Source organism: Pristis pectinata, chromosome 1, assembly GCF_009764475.1.
Source record: "Pristis pectinata isolate sPriPec2 chromosome 1, sPriPec2.1.pri, whole genome shotgun sequence".
Classification (NCBI taxonomy): Eukaryota; Metazoa; Chordata; class Chondrichthyes; order Rhinopristiformes; family Pristidae; genus Pristis; species Pristis pectinata.
Genome location: NC_067405.1, coordinates 146,242,943 through 146,260,140, shown reverse-complemented (window position 1 = coordinate 146,260,140; position 17,198 = coordinate 146,242,943). Strand labels below are relative to the sequence as shown.

General features: G+C 45.5%; 1 protein-coding gene across 1 annotated transcript in view; it reads left to right on the top strand.

Moving 5' to 3' along the window:
- The window catches only part of LOC127579547 (protein jagged-2-like), a 216,593-nt gene that overhangs the window by 186,776 nt on the left and 12,619 nt on the right, over positions 1–17,198 (top strand). The window contains 5 exon segments of the mRNA XM_052032445.1: positions 1,661–1,688; positions 4,703–4,788; positions 8,571–8,684; positions 15,422–15,525; positions 15,527–15,538. Coding sequence (XP_051888405.1) covers positions 1,661–1,688; positions 4,703–4,788; positions 8,571–8,684; positions 15,422–15,525; positions 15,527–15,538 — 344 coding nt within the window.

Genomic DNA, 17,198 nt, shown 5'->3' with positions numbered 1-17,198 from the left:
CAGAATATAGCTTCAACAATGTACAATTCCAGGAGAAGTAAGGGGCTTGAGTACCTGAATTGGCCTTAAAACGCTGACCCTTGGTGCTCCGGTTTCCTCCCACATTCCAAAGATGTAAGGGTTAGGAAGTTGTGGGCATGCTATGTTGGTGCCAGAAGTGTGGCGACACTTGTGGGCTGCCCCCAGAACACACTACGCAAAAGATGCATTTCACTGTGTGTTTCGATGTACATGTGACTAATAAAGATATCTTATTCACTTCATGACAGCAGAATTCCATGGGATTTTTTTCATCCTCCTGGAAGATTCAAGAGCAAGTTCTTGGTCATCTGCACAAACATCAGCATTAGTTTTAAACCAATTTTTAGCTTAACGTCAGATTTGAATGACTAGTCTACAAAGTGATTGTGATTACATTTGGTTAGAGAAATCCCAAGGTGCGTTATGAAACGGGCACCTCCCATTGCTGATGTTATTGCAGGTGACTAAGAACTTGCTCTTGGAGGTGCATTATAGAGAGTGCCTTAACAGAGGAAAGAGAGGAAGAAAGGTTTAGGGAGGGATTCTCGAGCTTTTAGCCTCTGACAGCTGCCAGGAGTTTGAGGCAGTGTAAAGCCTGAGGTGAATAAGAAGCCTGAATATCCAGAGGGGCATGGATAAAGTGGGTGGCTGCAGTCTTTTCCCCAGGGTAGGAGTGTCTCAAACTAGGGGGCATAGGTTTAAGGTGAGAGGGGAAAGATTTAAAGGGGACCTGAGGGGCAGCTTTTCCACATGGAGGGTGGTGGATATTTGGAACAGGCTGCTAGAGGAAACTGTAGAGGCAGGAACAATTACAGCATTTAAAAGATATTTGGACAGGTACATGGATAGAAAAGGTTTGGATATGGGCCAAACGCAGGCAAATGGGACTAGCTTGGGTAGACATCTTTGTTTGCATGGACGAGTTGGAATTGGAACTGGAATTGGTTTATTATTGTCATATGTACCGAGATACCGTGAAAAACTTTTCGTTCGCATGCAATCCAGACAGATCATTCTGCGCGCAAGTACATTGAGGTAGTAAAAAGGAAAAACAGAATATAGCGTTACAGTTAGAGAAGGTGCAGTGCAGGTAGACAAATAAGGTGCAAGGGCCGTGACGAGGTAGATTGGGAGATCAAGAGCTCATCTTTTAGCGTATGAGAGGTCCGTTCAGGAGTCTGATGACGGCAGGATAGAAACTGTCCTTGAGCCTGGTGGTACGTGTTCTCAAGTGCTTGTATCTTCTGCCAAACAGGAGGGGGGAGAAGAGAGAATGACTGGGGTGGGAGGGGTCTTTGATTATGTTGGCTGCTTTCCCGAGACAGCAGGAAGTGTAGACAGTCAGTGGAGGGAAGTTGGGCCGAAGGGCCTGCTTCCATGCTGTATAACTCTGTGACTGAGAATTTGACAAGGGTTGTAGGGTTCGATTGGGGGCAGGGTGATTGGAGCTTGAAATTGGGAATTTTAAAACCAAGGCATTGCTGAACTGAGAGACTATAGATCGGTGAGCTTAGCAGGAGAATCACCACTTGCTCTTGCTTCAGTGACCTCTCCCGAGAGCTGCTGAACGCGAGGACCCCTGCAGTGTAAGGCAGCTTCATTTTGAAGTTGTTAAATCTGCCTTTTGTTCCTTCCACAGATAAGAACGACTGCAATCCTCATCCATGGTGAGTGACAATTCTTGTATCACTAGTTTTATTGCTAAGAGTGTAGCCGATTTTTTGAAACACTCAACCAGCTTTGATCCTGGGAAACCAAGGGTGAAAAGGCTCCTGGCAGGACTTCTGATAAACCCAGCTCCTTAATACAGAATGAGGCCATTCAGCCCATTGTCCCTGTGCCAGGTCTTTGAAAGAGCTCTCCAGCGAGTCCCACTCCCTTGTTCGCTCCCTCTGAGCCAAACAAATTTTATTTGTTTGGTACTTATCCAATTCCTTTTAAAGGTTCCTATTGAATCTGCTTCCGTACATTCAGGCGGTGCCTTCTAGTTCACAATTGCTGTATTTTTTAAAAACAAAATCTAACCTTTCCGTTGGTTCTTTTGCTGATTATCTTAAATTCATTCTGATGAACATAGCACAGAACAGCACAGGAACAGGCCTTTTGGGGGGGGGGGGGGGGGAAAGGTCTTAAAAAACTGTACTGCTTATTCATTTCATCAAAACCCAAACACCTCCTCTTAAGTTTTTTTTCTTAGGGCAGGAAAGTAATACACTTAATAGAGCCACAGACAGTCTGCTGAAGGAATTCGGTGGGACAAGCAGCATCTGTTGGGGGGGGGGGGGAGGAATTGATATCCAACATCCGCAGTATCTTGTGTCTCCACAATTAATAGAACTGCTGCCTCACAGCTCCAGTGACCCGGATTCAATCCTGACCTAGGGTGCTCTCCCTGTGGCCACACGGTTTCCTCCCAGATCCCAAAGACATGTGGGTCGGTAGGTTAATTGGGCTCTGTAAATTGCCCCCAGGTGTGTGGAGGAGTGGTAGAATCTGGGGAGAGCTAATGGGAAGGGGTGGGCTACAGTGTAAATGGTACTTGATCATATAGACTCTGGGCTGAAAGGCCTGTTTCTGTGCTGTGTGGTTCTATGAATTAACTTTCTCGTGGAAACCAACACCATCTTATCCCCATTCCCCACATAACTTGCACCTGGAGTATTTCTGTGCAGTTTTGGTCGCCCTGTTATAGGAAAGACGTCATTAAGCTGGAAAGAGCGCAAAGAAGATTTATGAGAATGTTGCCAGGACTCAAAGGCTTGAGTTATAGGGGGAGGTTGGGCAGGCTGGGACTTTATCCTTTGGAGCGTGGGAGACTGAGGGGTGACCTTAGAGAGGTGTATAAAATCATGAGGGACAAAGGGTGAATGTGCACAGTCTTTTTTCCAAGGTTGGGAATCAAGAACGAGAGGGCATAGGTTTAAGGTGAGAGGGGAGAGATTTAAAAGGAACAAGAGGGGCATCTTCTTCACACAGAGGGTGGTGGGGATATGGAACGAGCTGCCAGAGGAAGTGGTAGAGGCAGGTACAATTACAACACTTAAAAGACATTTAGACAGGTACGTGGATAGGAAAGATTTAGGGGGATGTGGACCAAATGCAGGTGAATGGGACCAGCTTAGATGGGCATCTTGGTCGGCAGGGATATGTTGGGCCAAAGGGCCTGCTTCCATTCTCTGACTCTAAATATTTTACCTTCTCAAAGGGCATAGTTTTTTTTGAAGTTTGACCACGTGCAAAGGTTCACATCTAATAATGCAAAAGTCATTTCCCACAATCTAAAGCCAAGCCACAAAAATCTGTGCTTCATGTTACTGGAGGGAATTTTTGAAGTAAACTTTGTAAACTTTAGCTACTGATTTCCCTACATTACCGATATGTGCACAGCCAGACCTGTGGCCCCATTGGATGAGGGTCAGTATTGGCCTTGGCAGTGCTGGGAGGTTTCCTACCATTCGTCAAGTACTGCCATGGGTCCTCCTTGTCCACCTGAAAGTACAGATGGGGTCTCCATCCGAGGTCTTATCCCTGCTTTGATTTGGGCTAACGTCTCTGCAGCAGGATTCAACCCTCAACCCCACAAACTCCTGACTCAAAGCAAGAGTACTGTTCCATGCAGCCAACAAAAGGACGTGTGTGTTGTTGAAAGGAAGGACGGGTTCTGAAAAAGGCCGTTTGGCCCTCTGAGTCCATGCTGGCTATCAAGAACCCATCCATACTAGTCCTGTGCTACCCCTTTTTATTCTCCCCACATTCCCATCAACTCCCCCCAGATTCTACCCCTCACCCACACACTAAGGGCAATTTACACGGCCAATTAACCTCCCAACCTGCACGTCTTTAGGATGTGGGAGGAAACCAGAACAAGCCGGGGTCACGGAGAACATGCAGACTCCACCCAGGTGCCCAAGGTTGGGATTGAACCTGGGTCATGGGAGCTGTGAGGCAGCCTCTCTACCAGTTGCACCAGTGTGCCACCCCACCTCCCAAAAGGTGTTCTTGGAAGTAACATGACATTGCAGTTTTGAGTTGGACCTATTTACCAGAAGCTTCTGCTCTCCAGTGGGGTCACTGCATACTTCCAGGTAGCCTTCACATCAAAAACAAATCGGACAACTGGAAGAATGAGAGGCTGGTGTAATACAGCTCCTGCCACAATGGATAAAAGGGTGGGGGATTGTTGTAATCTCATTTAAAATTAAATCTGTGCTGTTTAATCGGCTTTATAACAGATTTGGTGCAAATCCCTTGATCTCACCCTTGTCCTGAGTCAGATGACAATCCCTCAGCCAACTTGGTCCTGTGGAGTGAGTGTGAGAAGCCAGGGCTCTGCACGGGGAGGGGTTGCCTTATCTGTGACACAAGGTATAATCGCCCAGGCTGTAATCAGCAGGAGAAGAGAGGGGTAATAATGTGAATGCTTTGAGGATGCTCGGCTGAAAATGGAACAGCAGGCGTTCTGGACCCTTCCATTCTCCCATTGTCAAACAAGAGCTGGAAATATCCTCCTTAATGACAATTGAAATTTGCATCTGAATAGCGGGTGATGTTGAGGCAGGAGTTGTTGCTTTTCTTCACGTGTCCTCATTTCTCAGCTGTGGTTGTGTTGACAGTAGCAGGCGATCACTTCTGTCTAACAGACAAGTGGTGGTGGGGGGTTGGCTGTGCTTTGTCTTTACAGCTACAATGGAGGCATCTGTGTCGACGGTGTGAATTGGTTTCGGTGTGAATGCGCTCCAGGTTTTGCCGGGCCAGACTGCCGAATCAGTAAGTACCTGACGTGCAGAGCAGAGAGTTCAGGGGTTGTGCCATTGTGACCCAGCTCCCCTTTTGTTCCGACAACTCCATGCTAAGTGAAGGCCAGTTGTACCTCATATAATGCAACACCAGCTGACTAAATTATTCATTCGGAAAGAAAAGCCACCTCTGGGAGAATGGAAGCCATTGTCCCCATCACAGATAACACCCTCCCCCCAGTCATATTCTTTGTTTTAATCTTAAAGAACCCTGAAAGATCTTTTTAAAATTTGCTTCTTGTCCACCTTCAAATGTAAAATGTCTTTGGTAACACCTACAACTTCACTACACAGTGATCCCCACACCCCCCATTCCCAGACAATGGTCCGTATCACGATTTTCCATAACACGAAAGCACATTTATCTGTGCTTGTGAAGAAGCAATTGTGTGTGTGTAGGGGGGGGGGGGGGCGAGGGGAGGAATATAAATTTTGTGTGATTTGTTTACTTTCATACAAATTCCGTGAGAGCGAGTTTCAAAGTTGAGTTTATTGTCATCTGCACAAGTCCATGTGTGCACAGGTACAATGAAAAACTTACCTGCAGCAGCATCACAGGCACAGAGCATCAGATAAGCAGCATTCACAAGGAAACATAAACATAAATTATACATAATTTTTGCAAGAAAGAACACAATTAGAACAAAAAAAAGCAACAAAGTCCAATTTAGTGCAAAGTGATCAAAGTGGTCATTGTGTAGTGATTAGGGTTGTGCCGGTTGGTTCAAGAACCGAGTGGTTGAAGGGAAGTAGCTGTTCCTGAACCTGGTGGTGTGGGACTTCAGGCTTCTGTACCGCCTGCCCAGTGGGAGCTGTGAGAAGACGGCATGGCCCGGATAGTGGGGATCTTTGATGATGGATGTTGCCTTGTTGAGGCAGCACCTTCTGTAGGTACTCCCGATGGTGGGGAGGGATGTGCCTGTGATGTATTGGGCAGTATTCCATATCTCCAGTTTTTGGTAATGATTTGTGAATTCTGTAAGGGTGAATTTCTGTAACCTGAATGGCCATAATGCAGGAATTGCCTGAACATAGTACCCCTCTGAAATGGTCATAATAAAAATGCTAAATAAACTTATGCTGTTCAATTAATGATCTGACTGGTGTAAACTACCTGTCACAGGGTTGTTTTAAGTACCCTCACTGTAACTTAAGCCAGTGATTCACGTTACCATTTAAAGAATAAAAAAATCAGGATTCCTGTTTCCATAGTGACTTTCACAATCACAGTTAAGGGAATGTGGCAACAAGTCTGTTCACTGATGTTGGCAACTGATGGTTAACAAATACATTTAGGTTATGACAGCAAGGGAGCTCTTGAAAAGATGAAAGGAGCTCTTTAAATCTTTTGGATGATATGAGAGTGAATAAGCTACACGATAATAGTTAAGCACTCCGAGTATTGTGTACAGTTCTGGTAAGCACACTACAGGAAGGATGTGGTAGCAATTGAGAGAGTGCAGAAGAGATTCATCAAGATGTTGCCTAGTATGGAGGGCTGGAGTTGCAAGGAAAGATTGATTAAGGTGGGTTTATTCTCACTGGAATGCAGGAGGTTGAGGGATGATCTTTATAGAGGTTTATAAAATAAATAGCCAGTCTATTTCCCAGAGTAGAGGAATCTAGCTCTAAGGTGAGAGTGGAGAGGTTTCAAGGAGTTTTTCACAGAGAGGGTGGTGGTTATCCCGAAACAAGCTGCCAGAGGAAGTGGTAGAGGTGGGGACAATTACAGTGTTCACAAGGCAGTTGGACAGGTACTTGAATGGGGAAGGTGTAGAGGGATATGGGGTCTAATGTAGGCAAATGGGACTAGCTCAGATAGGCATCATGGTTGGCGTGGACGAGGTGGGCCGCAAGGGCCATTTCTGTGCTGTACTATTCTATAATTCTGTGAAATAAATGAGAGACTGGGATTGCGCTGACAGCCAGTATAGGCTCAGTGGGCTGACCGGTCTTCCCTGTCGCAAGAGGGAGAAGATGACACCATGGTTGACATCTCATCCAAGAGTACAGCACTGCCAGCCAGACTCCAGTGCACAAGCTGGCTCCAAGGCAAGAGTGCTAGCAGCTCAGTAAGGGCTCCCCAATACTGAGGGTAGTCTAGACCCCTGCCAGCATTGGTTGCCCTTCCGTGGAGTGTTGCCACGGTAATATTAACAAAGGGGTGTATAAAATCACGAGGGGCTTAGGGTGAATTTGCACAGTCTTTTTCTAGGAATCATGAGGAGCTTGGATAGGGTGAATTTGCACAGTCTAGGAATCTAAAACTACAGGGCATAGGTTGAAAGTGAGAGGGGAAAGATTTAAAAGAGACCCGAGGGGCACCTTCTTCACACAGAGGGTGGTGTGTGTATATAGTATGAGCTGCCAGAGGAAGTGGTAGAGGCAGGTACAATAATTTTTAAAAGGCACTTGGACAAGTACATGGATAGGAAAAGGTTAAGAGAGAGATGGGCAAAACACGGGTAAATGGGGCTAGTTTAGATGGGCATCTTGGCCGGCATGGACTCGTTGGGCTGAAGGGCCTGTTTCTGTGCTGTATGACTCTGACTCTAAAGTAAATCCCTTAAGGCGCTTTGGAGAGTCTTATCAGACAGAAAATCTGACAGGGAGCCACGTAAAGAGATTTTGGAAAGGATTGATCAGAGGTTTTAAGAATAGTCTTGAGAGATGCTGAAGTTCGGGGAGAGAATTTCAGGGTTTGGGTCCTATCAACTGAAGATGCAGCTAAAGATGGATAGATTCAAATGTGTAAAGTGAGCAAAGGGTCAGAATGGTGTGAGAGCAAATGTCCTGAAGGTTGTAAGAAAAATTTAACCAGTTGCAGTTCAAGTTAAGAAGGGTGATGGGGAAACGGCAGGCGTGGGTTAGAGAAATATTTCCATTTATTCACCATCCCAAGTAGCTTCACAGCCAGTGAAGTACTTTAAGTGTAACTGACACTAATGCAAGGGACACAACGGCCACTTTGTTCAGGGCAAGATCCCACAAACAGCAGTGTGAAGATTTCCTGATCTTTTCAGCAATGCTGATAGTTACCTAACCATTGGACCCACAATACCAGTATGTTCAAGTACAATTACCTGGATATCCTTGCTAGAAGAATATTAAACAAACAGGAAAGTAAAGATTAAAAACTTTAAGTTTGGTGTTGATCCCACTGAATTAATTGGGGGGATGCTGGAGACTGAGGTGGAACAGAGAGTTACTCTGTTGGGAAACTCTTTGCTGCCTTAACCCCAGAACTTCCCTTGCTCTCACCTCCCTTCCCTCGCTCGCAATCTGTTGCACACGCTCCCCAATGTTAAGGATGCCTCGGTGGCAGGGAATCTGTTAACCTAAACAGGCGGCGGGACGTCTCTGAGATGAGAGGATGGGAAGTTGGCTCCTGTGTTTCCACCAGACACTGACACTTCATTGACAGTGGCTGGAAGCACAGCTGCACCGACTGAAGCTGGGGAAATAAAAAGCCACTCAGAGAGAGCTGCCTCTCATGGCTGCTTTAACTCAATTGTTTACTGTGGAACTAATGATGAGGTTTAAGAGGACTGCTCTGGCTTCTGTAATTAGGCAGAGCGGAGAATGTGGTCTCATCAGTGTTTTTAGTGTCCTTCGTTTCTTTGTTAATGTGTTCTTTCTGTCTCTCTCTCTCTCTCTCTCTCTCTTTCCCCTCTCTCCCCTCTCTCTCCCCTCTCTCTCCCCTCTCTCTCCCCTCTCTCCCCTCTTTCTCCTCCACCCCCCGCCCCCCCAAAGACATCGATGAATGTCAGTCATCCCCTTGTGCCCACGGAGCCACTTGTGTGGATGAGATTAATGGCTACAGGTGCATCTGTCCAGCTGGAAGAGCGGGCTACAGATGCCAAGAAGGTACGTGGTCTTTATTTTTTTAAAAGAAAGCAATGATTCCTTATTTGACTTAAGAACACTCGAGGTCTGCCGACTGGCTAATAGGTTCCATTTGTGACCTTGCTTTATTTTCTAATGAGTGGTTACTTGCTTGAGAGTAGCAGGGGGCTGCTCCTTGCTTGTCTGTCTGTCTCCCAGCAACGGTCAGCCAAGGGAAATAAACATGGGGGTTGGGATGGGTTGGAAAGCTCTGCATTGTCTGAAAACACAATTAGCCTATTGTTTGGTCCTATTGAACTGCCCGCGAGCTCTTCAAATTATCTTTTTGGTGTCTCTGTGGTGTCTAAAAAGACCACTGGTGTCCGATCGTAGGATTAAATAGCAAAGGAGGGGATGTTCGGCCCATTGCTTGTTGTGCTGACTCTTTTAAAGATCTCTCCAATTATTCTTAGTCCCTTGTTCCTTGCCCCATCGCCCTGTAGATCTTTTCACTTCAACTACTTACTGGATTTCCTTTTAAGTTCCTGTTCTACTTCCAACATCCTTTCAGCCAGCATGTTCCTGATCATAACAACTTGAGTGAACAAACACCTCTTTCGTGTTGCCTCTGGCCACTGGTCCCTGCCATGTCTCCCATCCAGTGTTGTGTTTGTGGAATTCATTTCTACCCCTCCTCCTCCACCTGCCCCTCATCTCCCCTCTCACCAGATTCCACCTATCCCCTGCCTCAGCCCTCCCTCTCACCTCTATGCTGGCTGTCTCCTCCTCTACCCTCTTAGTCACAAGTCACAGAGCAATACAGCATGGATACAGGCCCTTCAGCCCAACCAGTCCATGCTGACCACAGTGCGCACCCCAGCTAGTCCCAATTCCCTGCGTTCGGCCCATATCCCTCCAAGATCCGCCCCTCCATGTACCTGTCCAAGTGCTTCTTAAATGATCCTGTTGTACCTGCCTCACCACTTCCTCTGGCAGCTCGTTCCATATACTCACCACCCTCTGCGTGGAAAAAGTTGCTCCTCAGGTCCCTTTTAAATCTTTCCCCTCTCACCCTAAACTGATGCCCCTACCCTGGGGAAAAGATTGTTACCGTCCACCTTACCTATGCCTCTCATAATTTTAAACACTTCTATAAGGTCACCCTCATTCTCCTACATTCCAAGGAATAAAGACCTAGCCTGGGCAACCTCTCCCTCTAGTTCTGGCAACATCCTGATGCAGGGTCTTGTCCTGAACCATCGCTCATTGCTTTGCCTCCACAGGTACTGCCTTGGCCCACTGAGTTCCTCCAGCAGTTTGTTATTTTTTTGCTCCAGGTTCCAGAGCCTGCTGTCCTTTGTGTCTTCAGTGTTGCTGCTTCCTTGCAAAAGCCCCAATGACTTGTGTATGCCACCCTTTCCCGAGCATTGCACGTTCTTGTTTATTCCCCTTGCCTCACCGGAAAAACAATTGGAATAACCCAGTTTGATTCATTTCAATGAGTTCGCAATCTGTCACTGTTTTTCTTGAACATAATCTGTTTTTCTGGGGCTTGACCTTGGGAAGAATGTGTACAAAAATACGTCCTGCCCAATTTGATATGTTAAGGATTTAGAAGGAATAGTGTTGGCGGGCTTGACTAAAATTTAATATGAATGCTGTGACGCAGGTGGTTCAGGCACAGTCTGCTGTGAGTTTGTGCCCCATCAGTTCTGTCCACCTTCTCCAGACTAAATTGAGTTGTGAGCTGATTAAAGTACTTTACTTGAATTTACTGACAATTTAAAAAAGAACTATAGATGTGGGAAAGTGAACTCCAGACACCTTAACCTACAGAGACATGGAAGAAAATTCTTCATTTAGTTAATACATCTTCAATGTGTGCCAGACACTCTTTGATACAGTTAGGGTAGTTCACAGGACCCAGATGTCAAAGATAAGCTAGCCCGTTTTTACCACCATGTAAATCCTATATGTGACAGATGTAAATCGAATGTGGCTTCTCTGACACACATGTTTGGTCCTGTTCCTCTTTTGGAAAAACATTGGAAAGACAGTTTTAACATTATCTCAACTGTATTGAAGATTGATTTACAAACCTCACCCATCACTGCAATCTTTGGATTACAAGGATAGAGTCTGGCATTTATCTGCTTCCGCTAACCGTATGATTGCCTTTGTCAACATAATGGCCAAATGATCATTTTGCTTAAGTGGAAGGATCCAATACCCCCTACTACTTTTCAATGGTTCTCTCAAACTATATCATGTTTTAAACTTGGAAAAAAATTAGGAGTTGGTTACTGTCGATCCTTCGCTTAAATTTGAAGATATTTGGAGGTCCTTTATTCAATACTTCATATGATATAGATTCCTTTTCAATAACTTTTCAACTTAGAGGAACAGAGTTGACAACATAATATTGCTCTGTTTCTACTGAGAAATTTCAATCCAGTTTTTTCTTTTTTTTTGAAATTTTCTTTTTAGTTTGGTTGTTTATATTATTTACAATTTTTTTTATTGATTTGGGGATCTTTTCCTTTTATATACACAATAAATCTTCTTTCCTTTCTTTTTATTATTATATTGATCTATTAAGAGATCGTGAGATCTAAAGATTTTTTTTATATATTTTATTCTTTATGATTATCTATGCCATGATTGTTTTCTTGATCTCTTTGTCTTACCTGTACAATCATTGATGTTATATTAATTTTTATTAATTTGGAAACTAATAAAAAGATTGAAAAAGAAAGAAAAACTATAGATGTTGGGAATAGAGACCAAAAAATGCTGTAAAGACTCGGCAGGTCAGGCGGCATCTATGGAGAGAGAGTAACAGTTGCTGTTTCAGCTCAAAGACTCGAACAGTTCCCTACCCACCCCGGGAACATTTTCTTCTAGAGCATAGAATGTTACAGCACAGTACAGCCCTTCGGCCACAATGTTGTGCCGACTTTATCCTGCTCTAAGATCTATCTAACCCTTCCCTCCCACATAGACCCTCCATTTCTCTCATTCATAGTGTCTATCTAAGAGTCTCTTAAATGTCCCTAATGTATCTGCCCACAACCTCTGCCAGCAGTGCGCTTCCATTCACCCACCACTCTCTGTGTGGGGGGAAAAAATACTTACCCCTGACTCCTCCTTCGGTCTTCCTCCAATTACCTTAAAATTATGTCCCCTCGTGTTAGCCATTGTCACCCTGGAAGAAAGTCTCTGACTGACCCTCTCATGGGTCAGAAATACAAAAGACTGAAAGTACATACCACCGGGTTAAGACAGCTTCTATCCTGCTGTTATAAGACTATTGAACAGTGCCCTAGTACGATAAGATGAACTTTTGACCTCACAATCTACCTTGCTATGACCTTGCACCTTATTGTCTGCCTGCACTGCACTTTCTCTGTAACTATACTTTATTTTGCATTCTGTTTATTGCTTTCCTTTGTATTACCTCAATGCACTGCTGTAGTGAAATGATCTGTATGGATGGCATACAAAACAAGTTTTTCACTGTACCTCGTTTTCACTTGTTTTTCCATGTTATTTCATCCTATCCTGGCAGTGATTGACGGACAGTGTGGAGGAGTTTTGTTCTGTGTGTTATCTGTAGAGCAACTTCCCTGAGTGTGTTTGGTGGAGAAATGTAGAAGGAGTGTTGATCTATATGTGACATCTAACTGTCGCTGCCCAGGGAGTGTTTGATGTGGCCGTATTGAGGGAGATTTTATTCGTCTCTAACCCGTACTGTCTCAGCCCTTGGAGTGTTTGATGGAATTGTGTACAAATGTAAATAGGAGGATTATCAGACCAATCCTGCTTCACATCCACCTAGCAAGGATGATCTGTATTTCCTCCACATTTCCCACAAATTCCCCTTATCCCTTTAGCTCCAAAAGTCTATACCAATGACCGAGTACACAGAGCTCTCTGAGGAAGAGCATTCCAAGATTTGCAGCCCCTGTAGTGAAGAACTTTCTTCTCATCTCAGACTCGAATGGGGTGGCCCCTTATCCTGGGAATATCCCCCCTAGTTCTCAGTAGTCAGCCACTGGTCATCCACTCTGAAAATCCCTCTGGGAATGTTTTGTGCCCCAGTGAGCTCTCCTCTCGTTCTTCTAAACATGAGTGTACGCATGCTCTTGCCAGGAGTCACTCGAGATGACCTATGCAGCAAGTATATCCTTGGGCCAATAGTTGAACACAGTATTTCAGATGCTGTCTCTCCAGAGGCCTGTACACTTCCACCAAGGCATGGCTATTGAACCATCAGAGACGTCAAAAACCAGCAGGACATGGGTTTAGGCTAAAGGGGGAAGAGGTTTAGAGGGGACCTGAGGAAGAATATTTTCACCTTAAGGAACACACAAAATGCCGGAGAAACCCAGCGGGTCAGGCAGCATCTATGGAGGGAAATGGGCAGTTGAGGTTTCAGGTCCAGATCATTGCTTGTGAGGCTGGTGGAGTCAGAGACTCGCGACATTTTGAAGTATCTGGATGAGCACTTGAATCGTCATTGGAGAAGATTCTTGCACTTTACTTGCACTTGGAAAAGCATGGACTTATTAGGGATGGTCAGCATAGCTTTGCGGGGGAGCTTCTGCCGCACAAGTTCGAATTAACTTTTTTGAGGAGGTCACAAAGACGATTGACGAGAATAGGACAGTGGATGTTGTATCCATGGACTTTAGTAAGGTTTTCGACAAGGTCTGTCATGGTTGGCTAATTAAGTCGTGTGGGATCCACAGTGAGTTGGTAAGCTGGTCATGGGGAACTTGGCCAATGAAGATGGAGGAGCGTTTCCCTGACTGGAGTCTGTGACCAGTGGGGTTCCACAAGGATCATTGCTGAGACTTCTGTTACTGTGATACATAAAAAAATGATTTGGATAAAACTGTAGCTGGTCTGATTAGTAAGTTTGCAGGCAACATTGGGGGAGTTGTGGATTGGAAGGTTGTCAAAGGATACAACAGGGTATAGATCAGTTGAAAAGTTGGGTGGAAAGATGGCAGATGTTTAATTCAGACAAGTGTGAGGTGATGCATTTTGGGAGGTCGGATATAAATGGCAGGACCCTTAGGAACATTGATGTGCAGAGGGGTCTTGAGGTCCAAATCCAGAGCTCCCTGAAAGTGGCAACACAAGTGGATAGGGTGGTAAAGAAGGCGTAAGGCATGCTTGCCTTCATGGGTCGGGGTGTACAAAAGCCAGGAAGTCACGTTGCAGCTGTATAAAACTTTGGTTAGGCCACATTTGGAGTATTGTGTGCAGTTCTGGTCACCCCATTACAGGAAGGATGTGGAGACTTTGGAGAGGATGCAGAAGAGGTTCACCAGGATGCTGCCTGGATTGGAGAGTATTAGCTATAAAGAAGTAGGACAAAGTTGGGTTGTTTTCTCCGGAGTGTCAGAAGCTGAGGGGAGACCTGATAGAAGTGTATGAAATTGAAAGGCATTGATTGGGTAGACAGTCTTTTTCCCCAGGGTGGAATTGTCACATATGAGAGGGCGTAGGTTTACAGTGAGGGGCTGAAGGTTTAAAGGAGATTTACACAGAGTGGTGGGTGCCTGGAACGTGCTGCAAGGGAAGGTGGTGAAAGAGCTACGATAGCAACATTTAAGAGGCATTTAGACACGTGAACAGGCAGGGAGTGGAGGGATATGGGCCACGTGCAGGCGGAGTGATTAGTTAGGATTAGCAACATGGTCAGCACAGACATGATGGGCTGAAGGGCCTGTTCCTGTGCTGCACTGCTCTATGTTCTAAGGCATAGAAGGCTTTGGACCAAGTGCTGGTAAATGGGATTAATGTAGATGGCAGGGACAAGATGGGCAGAAGGGCCTGTGTCTGTGCTGTATGACTATAACTCCTTTGCAGTAAAGGCCAGTGCTCAGTTTATCTAACACCCCTTACTCTGTTCATTAATTTTGTACATTCTTGTTCCTTTTTCTCCCTCCACAGATGCTGCCTGACCTGCTGAGTGTTAGCAGTTTCTGTTTTTATTTCGAATTTCCAACATCTGCAGTTTGTTTTTTTAAAAATTTTATTCCACACGCTTTCATAGCAACACTAACCAGCCTCTCACCATTTAAAACAAAAATGTTTTTTCTCTTCCTTTAGCAAAGTAAAGTCTCTCTTAATTTCCCATATGTCTGCTAGTGGAGGTGCTGTCTCGCAAGCACCAGTGACCCAGGATCTATTCTGCCGTTGGGTGCTGTCTGTGTGGAGTTTGCATGTTATCCCCGTAACAGTGTGGGTAAAATGGCTGCTGTAAATCTGAATTTGCCAATGGAGTGTAGGTGAAGCTAGAATCTGGGTGGGGGGGGGGCGGGTGGTGTGTTGATGGGAATGTGGGGAGAATAAAATGGCATTAGTGTAGGATCAGTGTAAATGCATGGTTGATGGTCGGCATGGATTCGGTGGGCCAAAGGGATCTCACTGACTCTTATTAACCTGTCTCCTCAGCTCAATTGTTGTCTTACCTTTGATCTCATCACAAAGCTGGGATATGTTATGCTGCCCTTTCATCTCCCTTCAACACACAGGCAGCTTTACTCTGCATCTAACCTGTGCTTTGTCTGCCCTGGGAATGATTAGTGTTGATTGGTAGTGAGCATGTTTACAGTTTATGCTGGCAATATTTCTAAGTGAAAGTTCTTTTCGATGCCAGAAGAAAAGGTTTCTCGTGTTGCTCCATCCCTCAGTGAGCACAGACAATTTGCGTCTACGTGAGCTGCTCAAGCAGACCTGAGCCTTTCACTTGTTTTTCCTTGCAGTTATTGGCTTTGGCAAGTCGTGTTTCACATCGGGGCAGTACCATCCACACGGACTCAGGTGGGATCAAGAGTGCAACACCTGTCAGTGCCTGAATGGCAACATATCACTGCACTAAGGTACGGCCTGTCATTGCTCAGTGGGTGGTTGTACGTGTGAACAGGATGTCAACAATAGTTCAAGTTTATTGTTGTCACAGGTACACATACCCAGGGTATAAATGCCATGAAAATTAGCTTTTTGCAGCACCAGTAACATTACAAGACAAGGACAAATAAGTTAATCTAAACTTAAATTAACATAAATCATATGCATCTTAACAACGTTTGTGCAAGGTTGAGAGAGAGAAAACGAAAAATAGTCCGAGGTAGTGTGAGGGTTTTTCAGGTCGGTTAAAGAACCTGACCGCCGTGGGGAAAAAAGCTGTTGTTGAACCGTGAGGTGTGGGGTCTTCAGGGCTCCTGGACCTCCTGCTTGATGGCAGCATCGAGAAGAGGGCAGAGCCTGGATGGTGGGGTCTCTGATGATGGATGTCACCTTCCTGATACATCACCTCTTGTAGTTGGTGAGGAGAGCTGTACCCTCAATAGAACTGACTGAGTCCCACCACTCTCTGTAGCCTCTTGTGTTTGTTCTTCTGCCACTTCTTAATGTGCACAGAAACTGTCATCACTGAGCTGGGGCTCTCCGGTCCTAATCTTCCACCAATGGCCCAGTCAGTACTTACTAACTACAATGCAGGGCCATTCAGTCCATTGGATCCACTCTGTCTCCTAGCAGGTAGTTCCATTCCCCCCTCTCCTTACCTCCCTGCACTCTGGCAACATATTCTCCCTCACACTTGCCCATCAATAAGGGGTAATTACTGCACCAAACCAACTCACCATTGGGATGTGGGAGGAAACCAGAGCACCTGAGGAAACCCATTCCCGTCACAGGGAGAATCAAACTCAACACAGCACCAGAGGTCAGGATCGAACCCGTGCCACTGGAGCTGTTGAGCCAGCAGCACTAACCACTGCAATCACCGTGCGGTGTCAAGTTGTGTTCCACCCCTCTTGGGCAGGACAGAGCGCTTGCTGTCTGTTGATGCTGGGGCATCTGTTCTCTGCCCTGGCCTTCACCCATCTGTTCCTGTGCCTCCTTCACTCTAACCCAGCCACGGAGACGGACAAAGGGATCTCTTCTCAGTGGTACCTATTTGTATCTTTAGGACAAGGTTATGACCATTGAACCTTCTGAATTCTCAACACGGGTAGAATTCTCCTGATCATCAAAGCAAAGGTGTGGCACTTAGGAACAACAAACAAGATACTGGAGGACTTCAGCAGATCAGGCACCATCTGTGGAGGGAAATGGACATTGATGTGTGGGTTGAGTCCCTTCATCGGGATTGCACCATTGACAGTGTAGACTGCAAAATGGCTTTTAGTTCAGTCACACAGCACAGAATCGGGCTGTCTGGCCCACTGTCCATGTAACCTCAAGTACCCTCCTATACCAATCCCATTTACCAACACTCACTTGTAGCCTTCTCTGCCTGTCCTGAAACATAGTACAAACTTTTGCACAAGTCAACTGATTCTTTAATTCCTTCCCCACGACCCCACTGGCCACTGTCAGAATTTGCTTATTAGTGCCCCTGTGCAGAGCCTTGGTCTGTATCAAAGGTGCTGTACGGATGAATGCGGGCATTATGTTTGTTCCTAGACGACTACCCTGGCTCTGAACTACAGTGATTTGCTGTTTCCAGGTGATGCGAGCAGTGGAAGGAATTAG